The sequence below is a fragment of the Emys orbicularis genome, chromosome 1 (assembly GCF_028017835.1).
Source record: "Emys orbicularis isolate rEmyOrb1 chromosome 1, rEmyOrb1.hap1, whole genome shotgun sequence".
Lineage (NCBI taxonomy): Eukaryota > Metazoa > Chordata > Testudines > Emydidae > Emys > Emys orbicularis.
In genome coordinates, this window is record NC_088683.1 from 289,996,305 (window position 1) to 290,022,105 (window position 25,801).

At 44.4% G+C, this 25,801-nt stretch overlaps 1 protein-coding gene across 1 annotated transcript in view; it reads right to left on the reverse strand.

Annotated features, from left to right (window-relative positions):
• Positions 1-25,801, reverse strand: part of PIBF1 (progesterone immunomodulatory binding factor 1) — a 208,565-nt gene that overhangs the window by 68,848 nt on the left and 113,916 nt on the right. The window contains exons 13-14 of the mRNA XM_065413463.1: positions 22,329-22,479; positions 13,887-13,977 (exon numbers count right to left, since the gene is read on the reverse strand). Coding sequence (XP_065269535.1) covers positions 13,887-13,977; positions 22,329-22,479 — 242 coding nt within the window. The remainder of the gene's footprint in view (positions 1-13,886; positions 13,978-22,328; positions 22,480-25,801) is intronic.

Sequence of the window (25,801 nt, forward strand, 5' to 3'; positions counted from 1 at the left end):
GGTTACTTATCCTACAGCATATGTGGTTCTTCGAGATGAGATGATGTCACTTATTGCACTTCTGGTGTGTATGCCCCCCTCGTGCACATGAGATTGGAATCTTCTGAAAAGCAATGTTCATAGCTCAGGGCATAATGGGCAGGTAGCTGCAACCATTATCCAGTTCCTTCGCTAAAACAGAATCCATATGGCTAAAGTCTCTATAGTAGCAGGGAAGGAGGGCAAGATGTAGAATACACATGAACAATATCTCTCAAAGAACTACCGTTACGGTAGACTGTTCTTTCTTCTTCAATGATTGTCCACTGTATTCTACTTCTGGTGACTCACAAGCAGTAACTCATGTTCTAGAGATGGGTGCTCAGTGTCTACTGGAATAATGATTGCAGGACTGTACTGTTAAAGTGGGCATTGGATCTGGAGCATTCCACCAAGGTCTAGTGCTGGGTGAAGGGGTGAACTGAACTCAAGCTAACTATTTTGTAAATATCTGAAACTGGGACACCTTATAGAAAAGCAGCAGAGGGTAAATGAACTCTAGTGGAAAGGGCCCTAATCTGACAAGGCAGGTCTAAGTGGACCATCACATAACATGTCTCAATACAGTCTGAGACTCATTTTGACAGTCTGAGTAGAGATAGGCTGACCCTTCATTCTGCTGAAAAATACTAGGAACAATCTAGAAGAGTTCCTAAATGGCTTTATTCTGTCCAGATTGTAAGAAAGAGACCTGACAACATCCAAGGGGTGGAGTTTAGCTTCACCCAGGGTAATGTGAGGCTTGGGGAAGAAGATAGGATGGGTGGATCATCTGGTTAGAATGAGTCAGAAACCACTCTGGGTAAAAACCTGGGCTGTCTTAAAAAGTCACTTTGTCATTGTGGAAGGGAGTTTAAGGTGGTTCCACCATAAGGGCCTGAAATCTCACCTACTCTGCTGGCTGATGTAATAGCCCCTAGGAAAGCAGTCTTCATGAATAGATGGTACAAGGCAGGGGTCGGCAACCTCTGGCACGCGGCTCGCCAGGGTAAGCACCTTGGCGGGCCGAGCCAGTTTGTTTACTTGCCGCATCCGCAGGTTTAGCCGATCGCGGCTCCCACTGTCCGTGGTTCGCCGCTCCAGGCCAATGGGGGTGGCAGGAAGCCGCAGCCAGCGCATCCCTTGGCCCGCACTGCTTCCCGCAGCCCCCATTGGACTGGAGCGGCGAACCACGGACAGTGGGAGCCGCGATCGGCCAAACCTGCGGATGCGGCAGGTAAACAAACGGGCCCGGCCCGTCAGGGTGCTTACCCTGGCGAGCCGCGTGTCAGAGGTTGCCGACCCCTGGTACAAGGAATATACTGAGGTCTCATTAAGCCTGCTAAAACAATGTTGAAGTTTCAGGAGGCGGAGTCTCCCTGAACGGCCGGAAAACATGAATGAGACCTTTAAGAACACTAGCCATTGTTGGATGAGAGAAAACAGTGTGGTCTTCCACCAGAAGCTGGTGAGCAATGGTATCCGCAACAATGGTATCAGCTCAGACAGCGCATCAGGACGCTGGCCCCACATCTGGCCAAAGATGCCCCTCCTATGACTTCTCCTTTTTTTACATTGATACAAACAAGTTATGTATTGCATTCCAGATGTTGCTAATTACCACCCTTCTCCTTGTACCTGCTACTGTGAACAAAACATCATTACCCATTATCCTGTCATCTAATCCTTATCTTACAAGGGGTTGGTGTGTTCCTGTACCATCTCTTAAGAAAGGGATTATGTAATTAGTTGAGAATTCTGGGTGTTCTTGTACCATCCTCTCTGGTCAGGAATGGGCTTACTTGGTTAGCCAATAACCTAGTGCGCTATTTTACCAAGGCCAGGCCTACTCTGGTTCACAGCCTTTGGTTCACACTGTTAGTTATGCCTGGGGTTCCAACAAGGCCTACAGTTTGTACTGTCTCCTTCTGGGAGATGGGGTGTGTATGGACAGGGAGGGAAAGGTCACTGTAAGTCCTTCAACATATGAAGAGCCTCATTGAGGGCAAAGCCTTTGAAGGAGAGGTCCTCGATGGTTGTTTGAACCTCATTCAGTATTCCCAAAGACTTCAACCAGGATGCCTTGAGCATCTCCTCTCAATACTCCTATGGGAGTTAATCACTTAATTGGGATACCAGGTCCAATTCAGGTAGTTGTATTTGGCCAGGAGCACTTGTTATTTCACAATGCATATTTATAGACTGGCTAATGAGTTTCAACCTCCGGCAAACTTTTTAGGGTCTTATCCCTAGAAGTCACTTCAGTGGATCCCTGTTTGCTTGTACCTCTTGTAGACCATGGGTATGACCAGAGAGCCTGGTTTCTGAAGGTTGAAGAAATATTCAAAGCCCTTAGAAGGGACATGTCTGCTTTCTTAGATGTAGTTGCCTTAGGGACAGGAATCTTCCAAAAATGCCTGGCTGGTTCCAATAAGCCCTCACTTATTGGTACTGTCAGTCTACTAGAGAACAACAACCGCAGGATACCGAGTAGTTTGTCCGACTTTTCATGTGCTCTCTTGACCAGAATTCCAATGTGTTGTCTACTCTCCTGGGAAGTTCCTAGAAGATCCAGTAGTTATCAGGTGGGGTTGGAATAACTGGCAGGTGAAAAGGATGAGATCAACGTTGGGACACTTTGGGCTTCTATCTGCTGCAAGTTCTCCTGATCACTCTACATATGGTGCAGGAGGTGCCTGCTGAGCGCAGTGACCCTCTTGAAGTCTACAAGGGGAGGGTGACTTTGTTCTAGTCATCTGAGAGGCAGTCGAAACCCTGTGACTAAAGTGCATCCCCTGTGGGCCCCAGAAGGCCATGACTGCATGGGATTCTAGAACGGGGCTGTGGGCCATGACAGGTACCATGCAGTGTACTGCTCACAACTGTCCTGTAGTTTCTCTTTTCAGATGCTGTAGGGACCGGGGACTGAGGCACATAGCTAGGTGACATATTACCCCAGTCCTTCAAGTCCAACGAGGAGAAGGAACATATCTCCTCCATGGGTGGACCAATCTCTTGAATATTCAGGAAAGATGGGCAGCTCCTGTGGAGGCAGTACCACAGCAGAGACTTTTTTAGCAGAAGACAGCAAATAGAGACTCAGGCTTGTCCAGTACCGTCAACTGGTACCATGAACGGCATAGGTACCATGAAAAGAGGCTCCACAAGTGAAGACACAGAAGAAAGGATGACTGGTATGGAAGAGGTTGGTGTAAAGGTATTTGGTACAAAGGCAGAGTCTCAGTCAGACAGTGCTCTTTCAGTGCTGGGTTTTTCAGCATCAGTGCCAGAAGGTTCAACGAGTGTTCTTACTGTTGGCTTCAGTGTTGTGCACTCCAGTGCTGGCTGCCTTGGTGTGTGCTGTTTTGGTGCTGAATGCTTTGACCCACAGCTGCTGGTACCAGGCACATTGATGGCTGGGGAGTATATTGAGGCTGGTTAGTGGCCAATCGGTGCCAAGGCCTTAGCAGAATCCGATCTGGGCCTTAAACTGTGTCATAGGCTAGATCTGCTTGAGGCCAGACAAGCTCTACATTTCCGCGTACCGTGAAAATGTTGCTCCTTCTGTCCTCTCTCTTCAGAGGATTGGGCTGAAAAGGTGAAGGAACTTCTGGCTAACTCCATGGTGGAATGGGATTTCATTGGCATCACATGGAATCTGGAGACTGGAGTGAACCGGTGGCTTACCAGGGAGCTCTAAGAGGCGGTCTGACCTGGAGGAAGTCTTCTTGCTTTCATGGGGTTCTGAAGCAGAACGAGCTTAAGTTGAGACTGCCTGGACTTCTGTGTCATTTTTAGAGAAGGAACAAAATATAAAGCATTTTCATAGTATATGCATTTCCCCAGACCAAAGAGGCACTTAGAGGGTCCATAACTGATGGGTATTGCTCCCTCGCAAGAGTAGCAGGTCTTGAATCCTGGGGATTTGGACTCTGCTATGTGCAGTGTGGTCCTGGTGTTGGAGATGGCATGGGGGCTCAAAAAACCTAAAATCTTTTTTAAAAATGCTAACGGGCCAATAGGATAAAACAAACTAAAACTATAACTAAGTGAAAAGCTAAATCACGCAGTGTACAGAGACATGGACACTGCAGATATTCTGTCTTGCAGCCACAGGTGGTAAACTGGAGAGTGGTTGTGGCCATCCCACCCTGGCTACAAGGTGCAAGCATGTACCAATGGACACTGCTATTCAAAAGATTCTGATCTTGCACGCATGGGGTACATGAGCACCAGAAGTGGGATACATGCGGACAATCACTTAAAGAATATTTACAGTTGGATTTATATTGGGAACCTTTTAACATAAATCCTGATTTAATTATTTACTCTCCTCTTGTTTTCCATGTGTTTGCCTCATTTACTAGTTAACTAAATATGGCTTTGGATCTTTTGCAACTATTTTTCTCTTCCTTCTTGACCTTGCTGTGAAGTCATAATACTGAATTTATGACCAATGAAACAGACTATGTCATCACAAACATAGGCTTAAGAGTTCAGTGCAGGTTCAAGTGGAGAGATTGACTGTGGAAATAAGCTTTTATTCAGTACAAGTAGATGTGAAATACCACATTAAGCAGATAGATCTGAGTGAGTGTTGCATTTTTAAAGTCTGTTCTAATGTGCAAGTCTCTTTTTAAAGCAAATAAATCAAATGTCACAAATGTTAAAATACTTATGCCTATTAGAACAGTGTTTTCAAAAAATTGATCATACTGCATATTCAGATTCTACAAAATAGTATGAAAAGCTAATTCCAAAATAAGAGCATCATTTGTTTGTGCTCTAACCATATCTTCAATTGAAAGTTATGTACCACACCAAAAACGTAAAACAAGAAAGTCCTATTTGCTGTTTTCAAAACAAAATTGAAAATATGAAGTAATGTTTTTATTTTAATCAAATTTAAGTCAAGCCTCGCCGAGCTCTTTTTACTTTGTGCTTTAGTTATACAAGTCCTATGCAAGTTCTGCACGACATTGCAGTGCAATAAAAAATAAATCTATTCTTTTTCTGTAAATTTATACCTATATTCACTGAAAAAATAGTGCCAATGTGAATTACCTGTAGCGAGCGCAGTGTTTTCCAAAGTGTGAGACATGCCTTGAGATAGGAGCACAAAGGACTAGTTAGAGGCATGTGGAAGATGAATTAATTAAAATGGAATAGAATAAAATGGAATGACTTTAAAATTTAACAAAATATTGCAGAGAACAAGAAGTTCAAGTAAGTAATTTTTTTTCTCCAAAGGTACCAAACTATGGGGTTTTGACAGTCTTCTCTCGTGCCACAGAGGTTTAATATGTCCTGCTGTGTCCTAGACCAGCAAGAATGAGAGAGGTGCCAATACACCAGAGAAAAGTATCATGGAAGTCAGCTGATCTCATCTTCAAACAGATCTATGCCTACCCATCTATGCTTGTGGGGGAGAAGAGATCCTGCTCTCTAAGTCAACATGGAGCACCACACTGGGATGCTGTACTGATGAACCAATGATAGTGATGACTATTTCAACGTACCAGACAAGCACCTATGGATTCTTGAAACAACTTCTGGACCTCTCATTAGTCCTGAACCAAACCTGGATGACACTGATGGAGCCTCCTGATGACAACCTGGGATGCTCAACTCTGCCATCTGGACTGAATCCAGGAAATGCCAAAAGACGACCAAAGGGCCTTTATGCACTCACCCTGCACCTGACATCCCAGTGCTATGTGGGCATAGATCTTACAGACCAGCTAGACACACCTTTCTCCATGACTGATGACGAAACAGTGGCTAAGTTCCATCCATTATGGACAAAATACACCTGCAGTTACAGCACTTTTAAAGTTGCTGAGCTGCTGCAACCTCAATATTCTATGAAAGAAGGGGAAGTGAGCAAAATACTTATTTTGGTGTTTTTGAGAAAGATTTTAGTTAGAACAATTAACCTCTCAAATGTGATCAAAATCAGACATAATGGAAAAATATATTTAAGGCCAGGTCCACACTACAGACTTCTGTTGGCCCAGATGTGTCAATCAGGGGTATGAAGTGGTGTGATCCCTGAACAGAGCTGCGCTGGCAGAAGTCCCTAGTGTAGATGCAGTTATACTGGCAAAAACAGCACTTTTACCAGTATAACTTGTTTATTTGTATAACTTGGCTTTACTATACTGCTGCAAAGCACAGCTTTGCGAGCATAGCTGTGCCCACAGTAGAAGAGTTTTGCTGGCATAGTATACTCACTGGTAAAGCATTCCTACTGTAGACATAGCCTATATCTCACGTGACACACAAAAGAATACAGACACACACAATGAGATGCACTAATGGAATCCAAACAGGATATAATTCTGAGGAAAAATAGTTTTCTCCCCCCCTTCCAAGACAAGTAGCTGGATGTGATGCAGCAGTAGCAATATAGACCAGACAAGTGGCTCCCTGAAGTTCCTTCATTATCAGTACCAAGAAACTAAGGTTTGCAGACACCATTGGTTGCTGTTGTTTTATAGAAACAGTAGCAAAAGGCTTCCCATATTGGAGCCAATGGATTTAGGAATTTAAGGTATGGAGTACTCAAAAGTCTCCTACTATAACCACCAAAATGGGATTTTTTTTACAGCTGATATTTGGGAGATTATTGTAAGCAGTTTTCTAAGAAAAGAAACTAGATGCAAATACCAATATGATATGGCAAAATAAGCATCTATAAATCAAATACTATGCAAATCTTACTACTTGGCATGAGGCCTGAAAGTGTATACATACTAACTTTTTGCACACATATGGAGAAAAATGTGTCCTGGTATGACACATATTGAGATAACCTATTTTAAAAACAAATTCAACGTAAACAGGAAATGGTACATAGGTTCATGCAGAGAGTGAAAATTTAGGGAACTACCTCCTTTTGTCCTTAATATTATCCAGTAATTACAGTGGTGTACTTCTGTCCAAAATGATATTCAATACATTACACAATTGTTAGTTTTGGGGGTGGATACATAAAAAGTTGTAGATGCAGTAAAAGCCAGCCATACTTGAGAAAGGTTTCCTTTTTTGGACTGCATATGATTTAAATAAATGAAAAACAAACGCTTTTATCAAGTTATACTTTTTGTTAAAACTATCTGTAGATAACAGATTGTGATCAAAATGTCTTAAATACAATTCAGGAATGACTAAAGACCTGATCTGCTAAGAAAAGACAGTTACCTTTTCCGTAACTGGTGTTCTTCGAGATGTGTTGCTCATGTCCATTCCACAGTAGGTGTGCGTGCTCGCCACATGCACCGGTGCCGGAAGTTTTTTCCCTTAGCAGTACCCATAGGGGAGCGCCCCTAGTGACCCCTGGAGTGGCGCCACCATGCCGTGGTATAAGGGGCGTTGCGTGCTCCCTCCAACCTCAGTTCCTTCTTGCCGGACAACTCCGACAGTGGGGAAGGAGGGCGGGATGTGGAATGGTCATGAGCAACACATCTCAAAGAACACCAGTTACTGAAAAGGTAACTGTCTTTTCTTCTTAGAGTGTTTGCTCATGTGCATTCCACAGTAGGTGATTCCAAGCTATACCTGTTGGAGGTGGGTAGGAGTTCACAGACACTCGGGATGGAGCAATGCCCTGCCGAACCTGGCGTCCTCCCTGGTCTGGGAGACAATCCCATAGTGCGAGGTGAACATGTGGACCAATGACCATGTGGCAGCCCTACAAATGTCCTGAATAGGGACCTGAGCCAGAAAGGTGGCCGACGAGGCTTGCGCCCTTGTCGAGTTCGCTCTCACAATCGGTGGTGGTGGAACTCCCGCCAGGTCGTAACAAGTACGGATACATGAAGTGATCTAGCTGGAGAGCCACTGAGTGGAGATCGGCTGACCCTTCATGCGTTCGGCCATGGCGATGAACAGTTGTGAAGACTTCCTGAATGGTTTTGTTCGTTCCAGGTAAAAAGCCAGGGCTGTCTCACATCTAGCAGGTGGAGATGGCGCTCCTCACTAGACAAGTGAGGCTTGGGACCCAGCACCAGAAAGAAAATGTCCTGGCTCATATGATAGGCGGAGACCACCTTGGGGAGGAACGAAGGGTGTGGGTGGAGCTGGACCTTATCTTTATGAAATACCATATACGGGGGTTCGGAGGTCAGGGCCTGGAGCTCCGAGACCCTCCTAGCAAACGTGATTGCCACAAGAAAGGCTACTTTCCATGAAAGGTGGGACCAGGAGCATGTGACAAGCGGCTCAAATGGAGACCCTGTCAGCCTGGCCAGAAGCAAGTTCAGGTCCCACTGTGGAACCAGGGGCCTAACATAAGGAAAGAGGCAATTCAAGCCCTTAAGGAATCGACCAGTCATGTCGGGAGAGAATACTGTGTGGCCCTGGATGGGCGGGTGGAAGGCCGATATGGCTGCCAGATGCACTTTGACGGACGAGGGCACTAGGCCTTGGGCTCTGAGATGAAGGAGGTAATCCAGTATAAGCTGGAGTGAGGCAGCCACTGGTGAGACGCCGTGATCGGCGGCCCACCGAGAGAACCTTGACCATTTTGCTAGGTAGGCCTGACACGTGGAGGGCCTCCTGCTTTCCAGGAGGCCTCGCTGGACGCCCTCCAAGCAGGTCCTTTCCTCTTGGCCTAGCCATTGAGCAACCACACCATGAGGTGGAGGGCTGCAAGGTTGGAGTGGAGGAGGCAACCTTGGTCCTGAGAGAGACGGTCTGGGCAGGTTGGTAGTGGCCATGGGGGGACAATGGACAGGTTTGTAAGAGTCCTGTACCAGTGTTGCCTGGGCCATGTCGGGACAATCATGAGGACGCAAGCCTTGTCTGTCTTGATTTTTTTCAGGACCTTGCTGATCAGCGGAATTGGTGGAAAAGCATATAGCAGCTGACCCGACCAGGACAGAAGGAAGGCGTCGGAAATTGCGCCCTTGCCCAGGCTCCTCCTGGAGCAGAACCGGGGGCACTGGTGGTTCTGCCTGGTCACCAAGAGGTCCACTTGGGGAGTGCCGCATGTTCAGAAGATCATGTAAGCCACCTCCTGGTGCAGTGACCACTCATGCTGGAAGAAGTCCAGGCTCAGGCGATCGGCTCAAGAGTTCAGGATGCCCGGTAAGTGGTGGGCTTCCAAGTTGATATTGTGGGCAATGCAGAAGTCCCACAGCCGGAGGGCTTCCTGGCAGAGGGCTGAAGAGTGGGCCCCACCTTGCCTGTTGATGTAGAACATCGAGGCCGTGTTGTCCATGAGAATTCTGACTACTCTGCCCGTAACGCATGAGCGAAAGGCCACGCAGGCCAGACGGACTGCTCAGAGTTCTTTGACGTTTATGTGCAGGCCTAGTTCCTGCGCGGACCATAGGCCTTGGGTCTGTAGGTCTCCCACATGGGCTCCCCACCCCAAGTCCGACGCATCGGACACACACACTATATAGTTGGGGAGCAACTCCTGAATGGGACCTCTCGGAGCATGTTCTCCGGGGTGGATCACCAAAGGAAGGGGGCTAGTATGGACTCCGGCATGGTGAGGACTTTGTCCAACCTGTCTCTGGACTGGGAGAACGTCGAGGTCAGCCAGAGCTGAAGGGGCCGCATCCTGAGTCTAGCATGGTGTATCATGTACGTGCGTGCTGCCATGTGACCCAGAAGTTGGAGGCACGCCCTTATAGTTGTCATGGGAAACCTTGTGATCACCTTGATGAGATCCCTCAAGATTTCAAACCTTTGACCAGCCAGTCGTCGAGGTAGGGGAAGTTCTGGACCCCCCGACGCCTGAGGTAGGCTGCCACCACAGACATACACTTTGTGAAGACTCTGGGTGCCGTCAAGAGGCCAAATGGGAGGACAGTGAACTGGTAGAGATCCTGTCCTATCGTGAAGCAGAGGAAACGCCTGTGGCCCTCTAATATGTGAATATGGAAGTACGCGTCTTAGAGATCAAGGGCAGTGTACCAGTGTCCAGGATCCAGGGAGGGAACGATGGAGGCCAGGGAGACCATGCGGAACTTGAGTTTTACCATGTACTGCTTTAGGCCTCGCAGGTCCAGGATGGGCCTGAGGCCCCCTTTGGCCTTCGGGATAAGGAAATAGTGGGAGTAGTACCTTTGTACCTGAACTCCGCAGGCACCACCTCCACTGCTCCCAGGTGAAGGAGCCGCCTCACCGCTTCCTCGAGTAGGCTCTCTTGAGAGGGGTCCCTGAAGAGGAATGGGGAGGGAGGGTGGGTAGGTGGGGCAGAGAGAAATTGGAGGGTATAGCCCTGGGAGATGCTGTTGAGGACCCATCGGTCTGAGGTCAGTAGCGACCACTCCGGGAGTAAAGTGCAGAGATGGTTGGAGAAGAGTAGGTTGGGCGGATCCCTGGTGCAGACTGGTAAGTCGTCCCCGGGCGTCCCATCAAAATTGCCGCTTACCCACCTGCTTGTCCTTAGAGGGGCCAGGCTGGGGGGAAGGCTGAGACTGTTGCTGTGGATGCTTCTTATAGTCTCTGGATTTTTTTATGAGAAGGTTCGTATCGGGAGTGAGTGGCTTGGCTGGGGGGCCTGCTGGGGCTTGAACTTGGTCCTGGCCATAGAGACCAAGAGTCTTTAAGGCTGTGCGAGAGTCCTTGAGACTGTGTAATTTCACATCTGTTTGCTCTGTAAACAGGGCCTTGCCATCGAAGGGAGGTCCTGCAGGGAGCTCTGTGCCTCATTGGACAACCCAGACAAGAGGAGCCACGACACCCTCCACATGGACACCGCAGAGGCCATAGTTCTTGCTGCCGTGTCCGCTGCGTCCGAGACTGCCTGAAGGGCTGCTCTGGCAGCAGCAGTGCCCTCCTCCACCAGGACCTTATTCTCCTTCCTATCATCCTCCTGGAGGAAGTCCGTAAACTCTGGCATTAAGCCCCACAAGTTAAAATCGTATCTGCCCAGCAGGGCTTGGTGGTTTGCCACCCTCAGCTGGAAGCCTGAAGAAGAATAAAGCTTCTTACCAAACAAGTCCAGCCTCCTCGAGTCCTTATTCTTAGGGGTGGGAGTGGGCTGGCCTTGATGTTCCTTGTGGTTGATCGCCTCGACCACCAGGGAGTTGAGGGCGGGGTGGGTATAGAGATATTCGTGCCCCTTGGCAGGCACAAAATACTTCTGCTCTGCCCTATTAGATATGGGGGGCAAGGAAGACGGGGTCTGCCACAGGACAGTGGAGATTTTTGCCACCCCTTCATGGAGAGGGAGGGGCGCTGTGGCTGAGAGGACATCAAAGAGGGAGTCTGAAGGCTCCTCCACCTCTTCAGCCTGTAAATTGAGGCTTGAGGCCACCCTTTTCAGGAGCTCTTGGTGGGCTTTTGTGTCCTCCTGGGGAACAGCAGGAGGAGGCGCTGTGATGGCCTCATCAGGGGAGGACGCGGATGGAGGCGTGGTGCTCTGCGTTCCCACCGGTGGGCCATGGTTCCCAGAGCTTGGTCCCCTTCTGAGCGCGAAGCTGGGAAAGAGTGCTTGGCTGACCCCTTCCTGGGGGGTTGAGAGAGGGAGGCCAACGGTCTGTCTGAGGCCCTGGCTACCGAGCGGGCCATCACCAGGGGCTGCACCATAGGGTCCATTCGTACCAGTGTGCTGGCCGGGGAGCCTGGTGCCACTGCACATGCTGTGGCATTGTTAGGGTGGGCTGCCCTGTTGGACTCGTCTGGTCCGCTGACTGCTGGCTCCGAGAGGAGGCTGGGCTGGTATACGAACGACCGGTATCCCGGGATGGGGACGAGTAGCATCGTCGTGAGTGGTGCCAGGCTCGAGACCTCGAGTACGGTGTAGAGGAGCGGAAGTACCGTCTGTAATGGCTGCTCCGTGATCGGCTCCGGTGGGCGGATCCGCGATGGCCGGGTGCCGGCGATCTATGCCTGGGGCTGCGAGAGCGGTGCCATGCCGGGGACCTCGACCTGGGTGAAGAGCGTGAGCGGCATCAACATCAATATCGCGAGTGGCTACGGTGGCTTCTCGGAGTCAGCGACCTCCGGTGTCGTCGGACCCAGTCCCAGCGGGGCATGCTTTGACCTCAAGGCCTGCGCTCCCTCAATGAGGAGTGGTACCTCGATTCCCTGCTGCTCGGCACTCAGCCAGACAATCGAGTGGGGGTCAATGGGGACCGGTGCAGGCTGCGAGCCAGGTGGTCACTCTGCAGAGAGCGGCGTTGGGAACCTTCCCTCGACCATGAGCAGTACTGCCTGGGTGGTGACTGTGGCAGTCCGAGCGCCGGCTTGCCTCTAGACCGGGAAGCCGCTGAGGTTGGTGCAGCCGGTACCAGGAGAGACATTACATCTCAAGCCGCCTGCAAGGCCTCCGGTCTGGAGGGCACCCATATGTGTTGCTACTGGCGTCCGGGGAGGTAGGCTCGGAGTAGGCTGGGCTACTCCGCTCTTCTTGAGTCGGAGGCCATGAGGTCGAGGGGATCAAGAACTGCCCAGCGCGGGTCTAGTCTCGCCCTAGCCTTGCCCAGGTGCCTTGATGGAGAAGATTGCTTCTTCGTCTTCTTAGAGTGTCCCGTGGATGTGGAGTGGTGCCGGCTGGTGGAAGGCACCGCTGGGTCGCCGTGCACCGATGCTACGGTGCTTGGTGTCGACTTGGAGCGGCGTAGCGGTGTTGGGGTCACGGCCGACTCCATCAATATGGCTTGGAGACATATATCGTGCTCCTTCTTAATCCGGAGCTTAAACGATCTGCAAATTTTGCAGCGGTCGCTGACGTGGGTTTCCCCAAGACAGCGTAAGCAGCTAGTGTGCGGGTCACTTATGGGCATAGGCTTTTTACAAGTGTCATACGACTTAAAGCCCAGGGCGTGGGCCATGCCCTGACCCGGGCACGGTTCTTCTACTCTATCTATATACTTTTTTTTTTTTTTTTTAAACTACAGGTACTAACTATCTACGACTAAACAACAGTCCAAACAGGGAAAGCTACAGCGGCGAGCTGGAGCACAGCACTTCCAAAGCACCTTCACTGGCGGCAAGAAGGAACTGAGGGCGGGGGGAGCACACAGCGCCCCTTATACTGCGCCATGGTGGTGCCACTCCAGGGGTCGGTAGGGGCGTTCCTCTATGGGTACTACTAATGGAAAAAAACTTCCGGCACCGGTGCACATGGAGGGCACGCACACCTACTGTGGAATGCACATGAGCAATCACTCGAAGAAAAACTACAAGCTTTCACCATCAGAAGCTGGTTCTAGTAAGGATATTACCTCATCTACCTTGCCTAACACAATATTAAAATTAATTATTAATTATTTAACACCCAAATGAAATAAAAAACTTATGACTCTAGCAGAAACATCAATTTGCCCACATTGTATATATTTAGGTACATATTTAACATGCCAACATTCAGAAAATACTATGGCCTGATTCACCACTGTGTTTTTTCAGTTTTACACAGATGTTACTTCACAGATTTCAGTGCAGTTAAACCAGAGTAAACTGGAGAGAGACACAGATGAATCAGGCCTTGTATGCACACAATTCAGATGAGATAATGATGCTCTGAAACTTTGGACTTTTTCCCTTTCCTGACAGCTGTGCTTCTGAGTTCACTATTTGTATGTTAAATTAGCTTAAAATTTATTTTAACTAGTTAGATTTTATAGCTATTTGAGTTTTGCATACTCAAGGCATCCAGATACCTATCTTTCTGAAAGATAAAGGAAAAAACATGAAGCTTCAATAACCCAGAAAAATATCCATGCACCCATTTATACACACAAACCACAAAACCACTGTTTTAAAGATTATTTCTACATATTGGATAATTATGTAAAAAATAAAATTACTTTGCATCATTCAAATTGGCTGGCTTCCAAAATTGATGATATACTGAATCTATTTGTATTTAGTTTAGAAGTAAACCAGGTAGACATAATTTTCACCTTTGTTTTAGCCGCCTTTTGGCTGTTGTCGGAACATTAGCACCATATCCATAGGAAAAGAGAATCCTTTCTGCTTCATCTTCATTTTCCACTGCAAAAAAACAAAAAGATGTATCCAATATTTTAAAAATATTGATCCTCAAAAGAACATAATTATAGTAAAAGAGGAAAAAATGTTATTTACCTATTCTGCAATTGCTGTTCTTTGAGATATGGGTGCAGATGTGTATTACACTCAGGAGTGCATGTGTCCAGTGTGAAAAAGATGGAGAACTTTGCCTAGCAGTACCCAGTGGGGCACACGTGTGCCCTCTGGCCCTCAAATCCCTTCCTAGGGCTATTTAAGAGCGTCACTGCCCTGATCCCCCTGAGTTCCTTTGCACTAGAATCCTGAATGGAGACTCTGATACAGAAGGGACTGAAGGTGGAATACATGTCTGCACCTACATCTCAAAAGAACAACAGATACAGAACGGGTAAGTAACTATTTTTTCTTCCTTGAGTGATTAGACATATATTCCACTCAGGTAACTCACAAGCAGTAACAGAAGGAGGTGGGACTCAGAGTACTTAAACAGCGACTGTGGAACTGCCTTTCCAAAATTTGCGTCTGATCTAGACACAGCACCTAATAGGATAGTGTCTGGCAAAGGTCACGCATGAAAGACAAGATAGAGGCCCTGCAAATGTCCAATACAGACACCTCACTGAGAAAAGTGACCAAAGCTGCCTAGGCCCTCATTGAGTGAGCCACCAGTCTCTGTGAAGGTGTGGCCTGAGCTACCCTATATGCCATTGTAATGCAGGAAGTAATCCATCTGGACATCTTCTGTGCAGAAACTGCCTGGCCCTTATTCGATCCACATAGGAGACAAAAAGCTAAGGTGATGCATGAAATCGTTCAGTCCTTTCCAGATAGAATACCAAGGATCATCTCACATTCAATGAATGAAGGGGTTGCTCATCTGCATTTGAGTGAGGCTTAGGAAAAAAATACAGGTAAATATATTGTTTGGTTAATGTGAATCTGATTTAGACAACAATTTAAGGTATGGCCTTCAGGTCACCTTGTCTTTGAAAAACTGCCTGTATGGAGGCCCCATCATTAGGGCTTCAATTTACTTACTATCCTTCTGGATATTATAGCCATCGTAAAGGCTGTTTTTTGGCACAGGAGGGACAGAGAATGAGTTGCTAGGGGCTCAAAAGAAGGTCCCATAAGGACAGCCAGCACAGTACTAAGGTCCCACAAAGTAACTGCTAGTTTTACAGATGTAAAGAGGATAGACAGTACCTTTAAGAAATCTTACTACCATATAGTTAGAGAAATCTGACTTTCCTTGGATTGGAGGATGGAATGACGAGATCAACACCAAGTGGACTCTCAATGAGCTGAGAGAGAGACCTGAAGATTACTAATATGTAGTCCAAAATGTCCTGAATGGAGGCTAGCACAGTTGAATTCCTCCAGCCAGTGACCAAACCAAAAAATGTTTTAACTTGGCCAAAGAGGTAGACCTAGTAGAGGGTTTTCTACTATTAAGTAGGACTTGTTGAACTGCTTCTAAACATCGTCTTTCCTTTTCATCTAATTGTGCAGCATCCACACTGTGCGAAGCAAACTGCTCACTGCTAGATGCCAACTCTGACTGTGGTGTTGTGTCAGTAGCTTGGGAAGGTGGGTCTGGGAGGTTGAACCGATAGACTGGAAAGGTCAGAGAACCAACATTTTCTTAGCCAAGCTGGCGCAATGATTATCAGTCTGGCATGATCCATCTTCAATTTGTGAATAACATCGGGGATGAGTGGGATCCAGGGAAAGGCATGAATGAGCACTGATCCCCAATTCAAATAACAGTTAAAGAGCCCGGATTGAGACTCACTCAAGAGCAAAACTAACAATATTTTTGTTGTCATTCGTTACAAACAGTTTGATAGTCGGAATGCCCCATTCTCTGAAGACGGACCTCAGAATGCTGTTCTTCACAGACCTCTCGTGATTCTGGGAGAAATTCCTGCTGAGGTTATCAGCCAACTAATTCGGAGCACCCAGGAAGTGTGCGGCTATAGGAATGAGGGTATCCTCCCTGCAGAAGAGCTAAAAATTTACTGCTTCCTGACAGAGCTGGTTGGAGCAAACTTTACCCTGCTTGTACACATAATACATTGCAGTGGTATTCTCAGTAAATATGTGAATCTCTGTGTCCTTGATCTGACCCAAAAGTCCCAGCATGCATTGCAAATCACTCAAAGCTCCACGACGTTGATGTGAAAGGAGGGTTCCCGTTCTGTCCACAAACCCTGATTTTTCAATGTACTTAGCTGTGTCGTCCCCCCAATGCGTAACTATAGTCCTGGTCGGTGGAGGACAGGAAAAGGAGACACCTTCACATATATTGTTCTGATCTGCCCACCATGCTAGGGACTCCAGGATTGCCAGTGGCACTTGGACAATCCATCCAATGACTGACAACTCAGGAGACAGATCAACTTCAACAAAGTTTGAAGAGGATGAAGGTGCAATCTCACATGCTGGACTATGTAAATGCATGTGGCCTATATCAAAAAGTGAGTCCAGAACAAAGAGGAAGAGTAAATCTGCTGCTGTTTGATAAACCTGTGGGATCGATATGATCAGTGCTGAGGCTGAAGTTGCTGGTCCTAGACTCAATGGCCATCCAACAGACAGTACCAGAGTTGATGGTACAGTGCTTGAATGATCTTGCTTCTCTACAGGAGAGCATGTAGATGGCCCAGCTCTATCCTGAGCACTCCAGGAACCCCAGTGCCACCCAGCACTCCTTTTAGAAGAGGAGGAAGAATCTCCCTGAGCCTAGGGCACTACTACTAACTATAGACAAAATATCAAGAAAATACTAGCTGAGAGAACAACAAAAGTGTAAGTTAAGGTACCACATGGCACAATCCGAGTCAAGCCACGGGCGGTGAGAAGGAACTGAAGGGGTCAGGGCAGTGCTACTCTTAAACAGTCCTAAGAGAGGCTACAAGGGCCAGAGGGCACATGCAGTGTTCCTACAGGTATTTCTAGGCAATGAGAGGGGAGGGATAGCTCAGTGGTTTGAGCATTGGCCTGCTAAACCAAGGGTTGTAAATTCAATCCTTGAGGGGGCCATTTAAGGATCTGGGGCAAAAATCTGTCTGGGGATTGGTCCTGCTTTGAGCAGGGGGTTGGACTAGATGACCTCCTGAGGTCCCTTCCAACCCTGACATTCTATGATTCTATGATTCTATGTTCTCCGACTTCAGTGCACTGGTCACACACAAGTCTGCAACCACTCAAAGAAGAACTGATTAAATCTTTAAGCAATTATGTTTATAATCTCTCTCTCTCTCTCTCACACATACACACACTCTTCACTTTTTAAATTTGAAGTAAATGTAGTGCTTATGAAACAAAGAGGAAATGAAAAAGAATTGATGTCCTGGAGGACTGAAGTCAACACTTTAGCCACAAATGCTCTCATAATGCTAACTTCCTTCACACACTACTGGGTCAACATGCCTTAACTTTTTCTGAAGGGTGCAGTCTCCATACAAATATGATTCTTTGACTCTCCCCTGAAACTGCCAACAAGTATGCTAATTAAGACTTTGATGTTTGTGCTTTTGAAGATATAGTTTGTCAAAGATTACGTATTTTGAAAATGGATATTGTGGGGTAAGAAACATTTTAGCTACAAAACTAATTTTCTCTCTTTCTCAACTTCAAAAATAAAACAAACATGCCCTACGAATTATAAAATTCAGAGAGAGAGAAAGACCTATTCAGTCCATCCTCCTACCAGTGCATGATTATTCTCTGAAATATATATTTTACTAATGCATTGTCCAAACTAGTTTCAGAAGTCTCAAAGTATTATCTTTTGGGTTATTTTATATTGTGTAGTTCATTAATTTAAATGCTTTCACATAAAAAATAGTTAATCATTCCTCTTTCACCATCTCATTTGTGATATAAAATAGCAAATAAGTAATTTTAGCTCCAAGAGTGAGCGTTTCTTATTTCTCTGGCAGAATACCATTGCTGCAACATGCAATAGCATAATTATACACTCTAAGTAGAACTATGTGCACAGAATGTACAGGACAAAATATTGGCAAGAGCATCTCAGATCTGAATGCAGGGGAAAAAAAGATCTAATCTATTATCTCCAAGCTCTGCTATTATTGACAAGCTAAGAACATATAAAACTTTCCCTTAAACATGTGATGAAATTATACTTACACCAATACTTTTATTAGTAAACTAAATTAGAACAGAAACAAGTCCAATATTACATTGAATTTTAACTTTTTAAAAGCAGAGAAAAAAAGCTAAAAGCAATCTATTTAGTTAGCAACAGAGGGTCCTGTGGCACCTTTAAGACTAACAGAAGTATTGGGAGCATAAGCTTTTGTGGGTAAGAACCTCACTTCTTCTACTTGCATCTGAAGAAGTGAGGTTCTTACCGACGAAAGCTTATGCTCCCAATACTTCTGTTAGTCTTAAAGGTGCCACAGGACCCTCTGTTGCTTTTTACAGATTCAGACTAACACGGCTACCCCTCTGATATTTAGTTAGATAACACAGCAATCTGAAAACATATTTCTAAGGATTTAAAACCAAATGAAAATTGCTTTAAAAAGCTAGATTTTTTATAGTCCAAGGGTACAAGATTTACCGACCTACAAAAATTAAAATCAGGTTAACATAGGGCATACTTCCTGACACACAACAAATGTAAATTTTTCTAGAGCAGGTTACTCCTTTCAATAGCATTGTAACGAATACAAACAACATGGGACTGGGGTTACAGCTAAATATGGGAGTAACTATATCCACAGTTATTAAGTACTAGGAAATCCCACTGCTACTAACATATACCTATTGTATAAGCAGCAAGACTGTTGTTATCACAGCCAGCTTCTGTCTCACCCTGCTCTTCCATATTGTTTGTATTTGATACAATGCTATTAAAAGGGGTAGCTCGGGGAGAACATCATAACTTAGACAAACCTCCAGGGCTGTCTAAATTATAGTAGGGACCTCTCCAGCTCCCAGATACCATGGGATCAGGAGGATGCAAAGATGGCTTAAAGCCACCTTAAACCCTCTCTTCCCACTGGACTGCAAGTTCTGTGCTGGGCCTCTTAGGCTATGTCTACACAGCAAAGAAAAATCCGTGGTTGGACTGTGCCAGCCAACTCGGGCTTGCAAAGCTGTTTCATTTCTGTGTAGACTTTGGACTCGGGGTGGAACCCAAGCTCTGGGACCCTCCCACACCACAGGGTCCTAGAGCCCAAGCTCTAGCCTACACAGCAATAAAATAGCCCAGCAGCCCGAGCCCTGCGAGCCCGAGTCAGCTAGCACAGGCCAGCCGAGGGTGTCTAGTTGTTGTGTAGACATACCCTTAGAGGAGCAGCACAGAATCTCACCCTATTTGTTCAGATATGTAGGCACAGGCTATGTAAATGTAGGGCCTGGCAGGCAAAGACAAGAAGTTTGAACTTGATGCAGGCAATGAGCCAAGACTAATGCTCATTGAGCTAAAACATGCTTGTTTTCCTGTTATCTTACCCTCATCCTCCATCCCCCATACTTTTCCCCCCTGTTGTGATCAATTGTATTGGACATAGTAAGCTCACTGGGGTAGGGGCAGTCTTTTTAATTAATGTTTGTACTATGCTTAGCACAAAATGGCCCCATCATAAGAATGACATTCACAACACTGATATCTCATCCACTCAAAATCCACCCCCCCCCCACAAATCATCCAAACAATCTAAAACCAAAAATATCACAGTATAGTTTTTACCCCAAAAAGGAAGATGACCCAGAGATTCCAAGTGATTTCACTACTGCTATTTATGTGGAAGGCACTCAGTTATTACGACAAATAGTACAAATACCTAAAACAGACAGATCCCTGACTGGGCCATTACAGACTATTGTAGTATTAATAAGTGAAACATAATGAGGAGTCAGTGAAGTGATAGTAATAGTCACATTTCAATAGTCTCTTCCACATGCACATGCTCTGCAGAGAAAAAATGTCAACAGATTATTTGATACAAGCCATTTCACTTGCGTAAATATATCATTTCTTACAAGGACAAAGATAGCATACAAGAGTAAAGGCATTATTCAGTCAAGTCCGCTCCCCCCCCCCCCCCCCCCCAAAGTATAGCATTTCAAGATAAAGAGATTCAGAGTGGCCCCAGAATTCAAAGGATGGAATCTTGGCCCCATTCAAGTTAATGGTAAAATCCCATTTCAATGGAGCCAGGATTTAATTCTAAATCTTTTGTTTCATATTGCTCTGGGAAGCAGGTTACAAGATTTCTATGGCACACAAATGAATGATTCAAATATAAATCTTCAGAACTTTAAAAATAATGAACATATTTTCTTCAAATGGGTTGTTTTTGCTTCTTTGGTTATTTGAATTAAAATGCCAAGATTTCAGTTGTAATATACCGGGAAAGTTTGTCCTTCTTCCTCCTCACATGTTTTTAAACAGTAGCAGGCTCAATTTTGTCCCCTTTAATTTTCCCCAAAAGTTCACCATTTGGTTGAGACCAAGCATGGAAGATTTCAGCCATAAAGAGATCTATTTAAAAAAATTACAATCAACTGGAGGAGGTTGGGTTAAAATGAATGCAACTATAATTATAACTTCCACTACCTCAGAAGCTATAACAGTAAAAAATACCAATGATTAATTTCAAAAGAATGCAGTGTCCTCATTTTCATCATCATTAGATACACTCAAATCTTTTTTTTAAAAAAAATAAGAAAACAATGGTAGATATTAAGTAACAGTAAAAAATGGGCATGGTAAAATAATGTGTATTACAATTGTTTCCTTTTTAAAAATTGAACAGTTCAATAGTAAACCAATTTTTTAAAAAATCTTGTATTGCAGCATATAATTTTAAGGTTTAATTATAATTCATTACAATATTTAGCAAGTAGCTGATACTTTCAATTCCAGCAACAGATCTTTTACCTGCTAAACACCAGATGAAATAAGAAAGTTTGCAGGCATAAGGAAGAAACCATTCTAAACTACGATTCTCTCTTTGGGAAAATTCTTCATTATCCTAATGAGGGTGGAAGTCCGAACAATTCTAAATGTGTCTGATGTTGACACAAATATCCCTCCGGAAGAATAACACATGCATTTCCAACAGCATGTGTTTATATTACTGTCAGTAGCATATATCAAATATACATTAATAAAAGTTATACTGGGTCAAAATTAGACAGCCATGCCAGCTTCCAGGTACAGCTGCTTGTAAAGTTTCATACAATATCCACATCTTAGTTGCTGAAAGCACCTCAGCCCAATTCAAGGCATCTTTATAACCTCACACTCTTTTGTGAGCTGTTACTTACACATAAATGTAACATACTTTTGCAAAATTCCTCTGTTGTACTTAAGTGAATATATCATTGGTCTATCTTATTTTAATGACATGTAGTCCCTAAATGGAACCTCAAATAGAACCCTTGTTCTGGATTTTTCTGGGTGAAGGAAGGCAGGTAGATGGTGGGAGATGGATCAGAAACCTTCAATATGCCTTTCAACCTTAGGTCCTGATCCTTCAAAAAGTGCATTTCAGGGCTCCACATGGACTCAATGGTGTACTTAAAACACAGTGAGTTTCAGGTGCAAACAGGAACTAAGACCTTGATCCTACAACTGAAAGGTGCCTGTTCTCTGGATCCAGTCTGGATATAAACCAAGATAGTTGAAATCTCATGAAAAGAAATGACCTCACAAGGATTCCATCAAGCAAAATGGGAGATCTTATTTTTGCCACTTTGGGCAAACATCTTTCAAAAATAGCTTATAAGATTTCTTCACTACACGTTAAACCTGAACTCTAGTCATGGTTTTACCTTGTACCGAAATTTTGAATCCTCATCAATACCTAATACATATCTGGATCCAGCTTCCCTGGATTAATTCATTGAATTAAAACCAAATTATATTTATGTATTGTACTGTAGAACCAAGGATTGGGCTTTATCATGTTAGGGGCTATATACATATGTAATAAAAAAAAGACAGTCCATGTCCCATACACCTAACAATCAAAGAGTACAATAAGAAACAAGAGGTGGAGAGAGTAACACGGTAACAGTGGGATGATTGTTTGGTATAATAAGGAGTGCTTAACATTTAGCATAAGTACATAAGTATAAATTTATAACATTTAGTACAGATATTTAAGATGCAACAAATATTTTTAATATAAAATGCAATAATATTTTCAATACACACTATGTAATTTGTACCAAAAAGGATTTATTGCACCTTGAATCTCTACCTAAAAAGGCTTGTGCTAAATATTATATATCATCACAAACAATGCATCTTTTATAAGAACACCAGTATCACCAGAAAAAACAGTATAATTTGGGTCCAAACTTACTTTCTGCAGTTTGCATTATTATCTCATCAAGTTCTTTTTCCAGTTTTTCATAAGTGTCTAGCCTTGCCTGATGCTCAGAATTCTGTGCCTGAAGTTCAGTAATGCGTGTCTCACTAGATGCTTGAAGGCTATAAAACTCCTTAGTGAGAACCTGTGAGAATGAACAACAGAACAAATGCAAAGATCAGGATTATAAGCTATTTTTGAGGGAGGTGAAAACATGTATGTGAAAGATTCGGTAGACTAATATTTAAAGATAACTTTTCAGTGTTTGTTGAAAAGTCCAATTTAATATGTCATTCAGAAAAGGGAAAAAATCCTCTTAACAGCAGTTATTCTCTAAATATACTACCTTGGACAGATCTACTCTCTTGAGTTATGTGCCATGTGATAAGACATCTGACAGCTCTTTAAAGCTCTAGTGATTTCATGAGCCTCTACTTGAGGACACAACCAAAATCCTCATGGGAGGAGAGTCAAGAAAAAAGGATAATGGGGGGGGGGGGGGAAATGTTTAATACTGTACATAGGATTTTAAACAATGGAAGTTATTTGTTTTGTTGTTTACTTTGATTAGTTCAAGGGACTTCTTTAATAAAAGGATAAATGCATAATTATCACAATTTGATATTTATGATGCACTTATTTCCGATAAATATAGAGAACTAAAAATTAATACATTAACAACATTCAAGACTAGCAAAAAATAATTAACACAACAGGCTGAGGACTTAAAGAAAAATAGGCACATACTCAATTAAAAGTAAAAGCTGTAAATGCCAATATGCAAATGTGAGAAAGCAAAAAGAGGTGAGCTAGAATGCCTGGAAATGGAAAAAAACCATGACAAAATAAACATTACTAAAACAAAGTGGAATGACAAAAACCAGTGTAATTCTTTAATATCTAGCTATATACTATACAGTAAGGAGAAAATAGATGGAATAAGTGGGGGTGTACACAGGATATGGAGGTTACTTACTTGTAACCAAAGTTCTTCAAGATGGACTCTGCATATTCATATCTTGGCACACGTGTCAACAGGTGCCAGTGAACGATGCAGCCTTCTTCTAGTAGTGCCTATTAGGTAGCTTATGTGCCCCCTTCCGATTCCGCCTCTCCATGTCCAAGCACGTTCTGAGGGTGGGGCTAGAGCGTCAGCAGTTACCACGTCAGTTCCTTCCACCTCTAAATATAGAGTCATGAGCAGGGCTGACGGGGGGGAAGGGGAGGGGGTAGAAAGCCGGTACAAATTACCGGGGCCCGGCGGTCCAGAAGGGGGCCCGGCTTCCCCCCCCCCCTCATCGCCTTACCGGGGCCTGGCGGTCCGGAAGGGGGCCCGGCTTCCCCTCCCTCTCGTCGGCCCTGTTTAGCCGGTCCACCCTTGCTGGGGGGCCCGAAAAATTTTTTTCACCGGGGCCCGGACCCGCTCTCAGCAGCCCTGGTCATGAGTAGATAAAATTCTGCAGAAGAGGAGGAGGACAAGGAATGTGAATATGCAGAGTCCACCTTGAAGAACCTCAGTCACAAGTAATTAACATCCATTTCCTCTTTGAGTATCCGCTGCATATTTTCAGTCAGCAGTCTATACTGAAAACCAGAAAGTGGATAAGGGGTCCTAAGGAAAGATGGTCCGTAGAACCAATCTACCAAACTGGGCACCCAATTTAACAATGTTATCTAATGAATAATGTTTAATCATATGTATTGAACTCCCTATGACTGCGTTACAAATTTCAATTAGCAGGACCTGTCTTACACTGCCTGATCCATCTAGATAATATCTGTGTGGAAATGGGATTCCCAGTTACCCACATATGCATCAAAATTTGTGAGAAAATCTAAAATCCTCGGTTCTATCTAAATATAACAATTTTTTTTCATCCAAACAATGTAACTTTGACTTGCCCTTATTTGAATGAGGTCTGGGGAAAAACGCTGAAAGAGTAACAGATTGATTGACATGGAAATTGGAAATTATTTTTGGTATGAATCTTGGATGCGGGGGAAGAACTACTTTGTTTTTATAAAAATTCATAAATGGAGGGTCAGCCATCAAGGCATGAAGTTCACTACCTCTCCTGGCTGATGTTATTGGTTTAATAAATGCAGGCTTAATTGACAGATGAAGCAGAGAACAAGAAGATAAAGGCTTGAAGTGTGAAGACATAAGCTATGATAGTACTATACTAAGTTCACAACCCATGGAGTAATAAGTTCTCTCACCAGGGAATACAAATTTAGTAAACCTTTGGGGGAAAAAAAGTTAATATCATGCAAGAATATAGTATTACCATCTATTTGCATATGAAAAGCTGTGATTGCAGCTAAATGCACCCATAGTGATGCAACAGATAAATCCTTATCTTCCAGAAACAGCAAATACTCAAGTATTGATTGAATAGGAGCTGATACAGAATCAATACCCTACTCAGATACACAGTGAAAATCTTTTCTATTTAAAATCGTAACATAGTTGACTGTCTTCTAGCATTAAGTAAAACATGTACATCTACAGAGTAAGATTTCTCTAGTTTTGTCAGAGCCCTATTGCCCACTGTAGTGTTACTATGGCTTTAAGAGAATGAATAGCATCTTCAGGGTATGGGAGCTGACAGTTGGAGGAGGCAGCTGGTTTTAGGTTAGACTGACTGACCTCAGTTAAGATGCACTGTAAATATGTTAATTATGATCTAATAAAGACTGTTAAGTTACTAGCAATGAATTATTATTAAGCTAGTGGATTACTTCAATATAAAACAACACACTCATGCTGTCAGATGCAAGGAAAGCAGATCTGAATGGCATTTCCCTGGATGCTGTGACAGAAGATCCAGTGAAGCTTCTGTAGTATTCCTTGGAAAGAAGGAACAAGCCTGTTTACACCACTGTTGTCTCTGGCCATGGGGTGACAAGCATCATCTTGGCTGAGTCCTGTCTGATCTTTTTCACAACCTTCAACATTAAAGGAAATAGTGAGGAAGCATACATTAGCTCTGTGCTCCAATGGAGGAGGAATGCATCTGTTAGAGACTGTGTAACCATGTTCACTCTTGAACAAAAATAATGGTCCTTTGTGTTGATCCTTCTGGCAAATAAATCTATTTTTGGAGTACCCCAAAGAGCAAATATGTATTGACTCAGAGTCTTTCATGGATAATTCATGCAACTCGGAAGAGTCTCTGATTAGTCAGTCTGCTAACTGGTTGAGGGATCCTGGCAGACACAGAGCTACTGGATAAAATCTTGTTCAGTATACATCTATCCCAGAGTTTCATTGCCTCCCTGTAAAGCTGCCAGGACCAGACTCCTCCACCCTGTTTATTTACATAGTATATCTCTGCCATATTGTCCATGGTCACTTGAACCACAGATCCTTGTATCTGAAGAAAGAATTATCTGAGTGTCAACTCTAGAATGCTGATATGAAGATGACATTCCTGTTGAATTCAGAGACCCTTGTTAAAAAATTG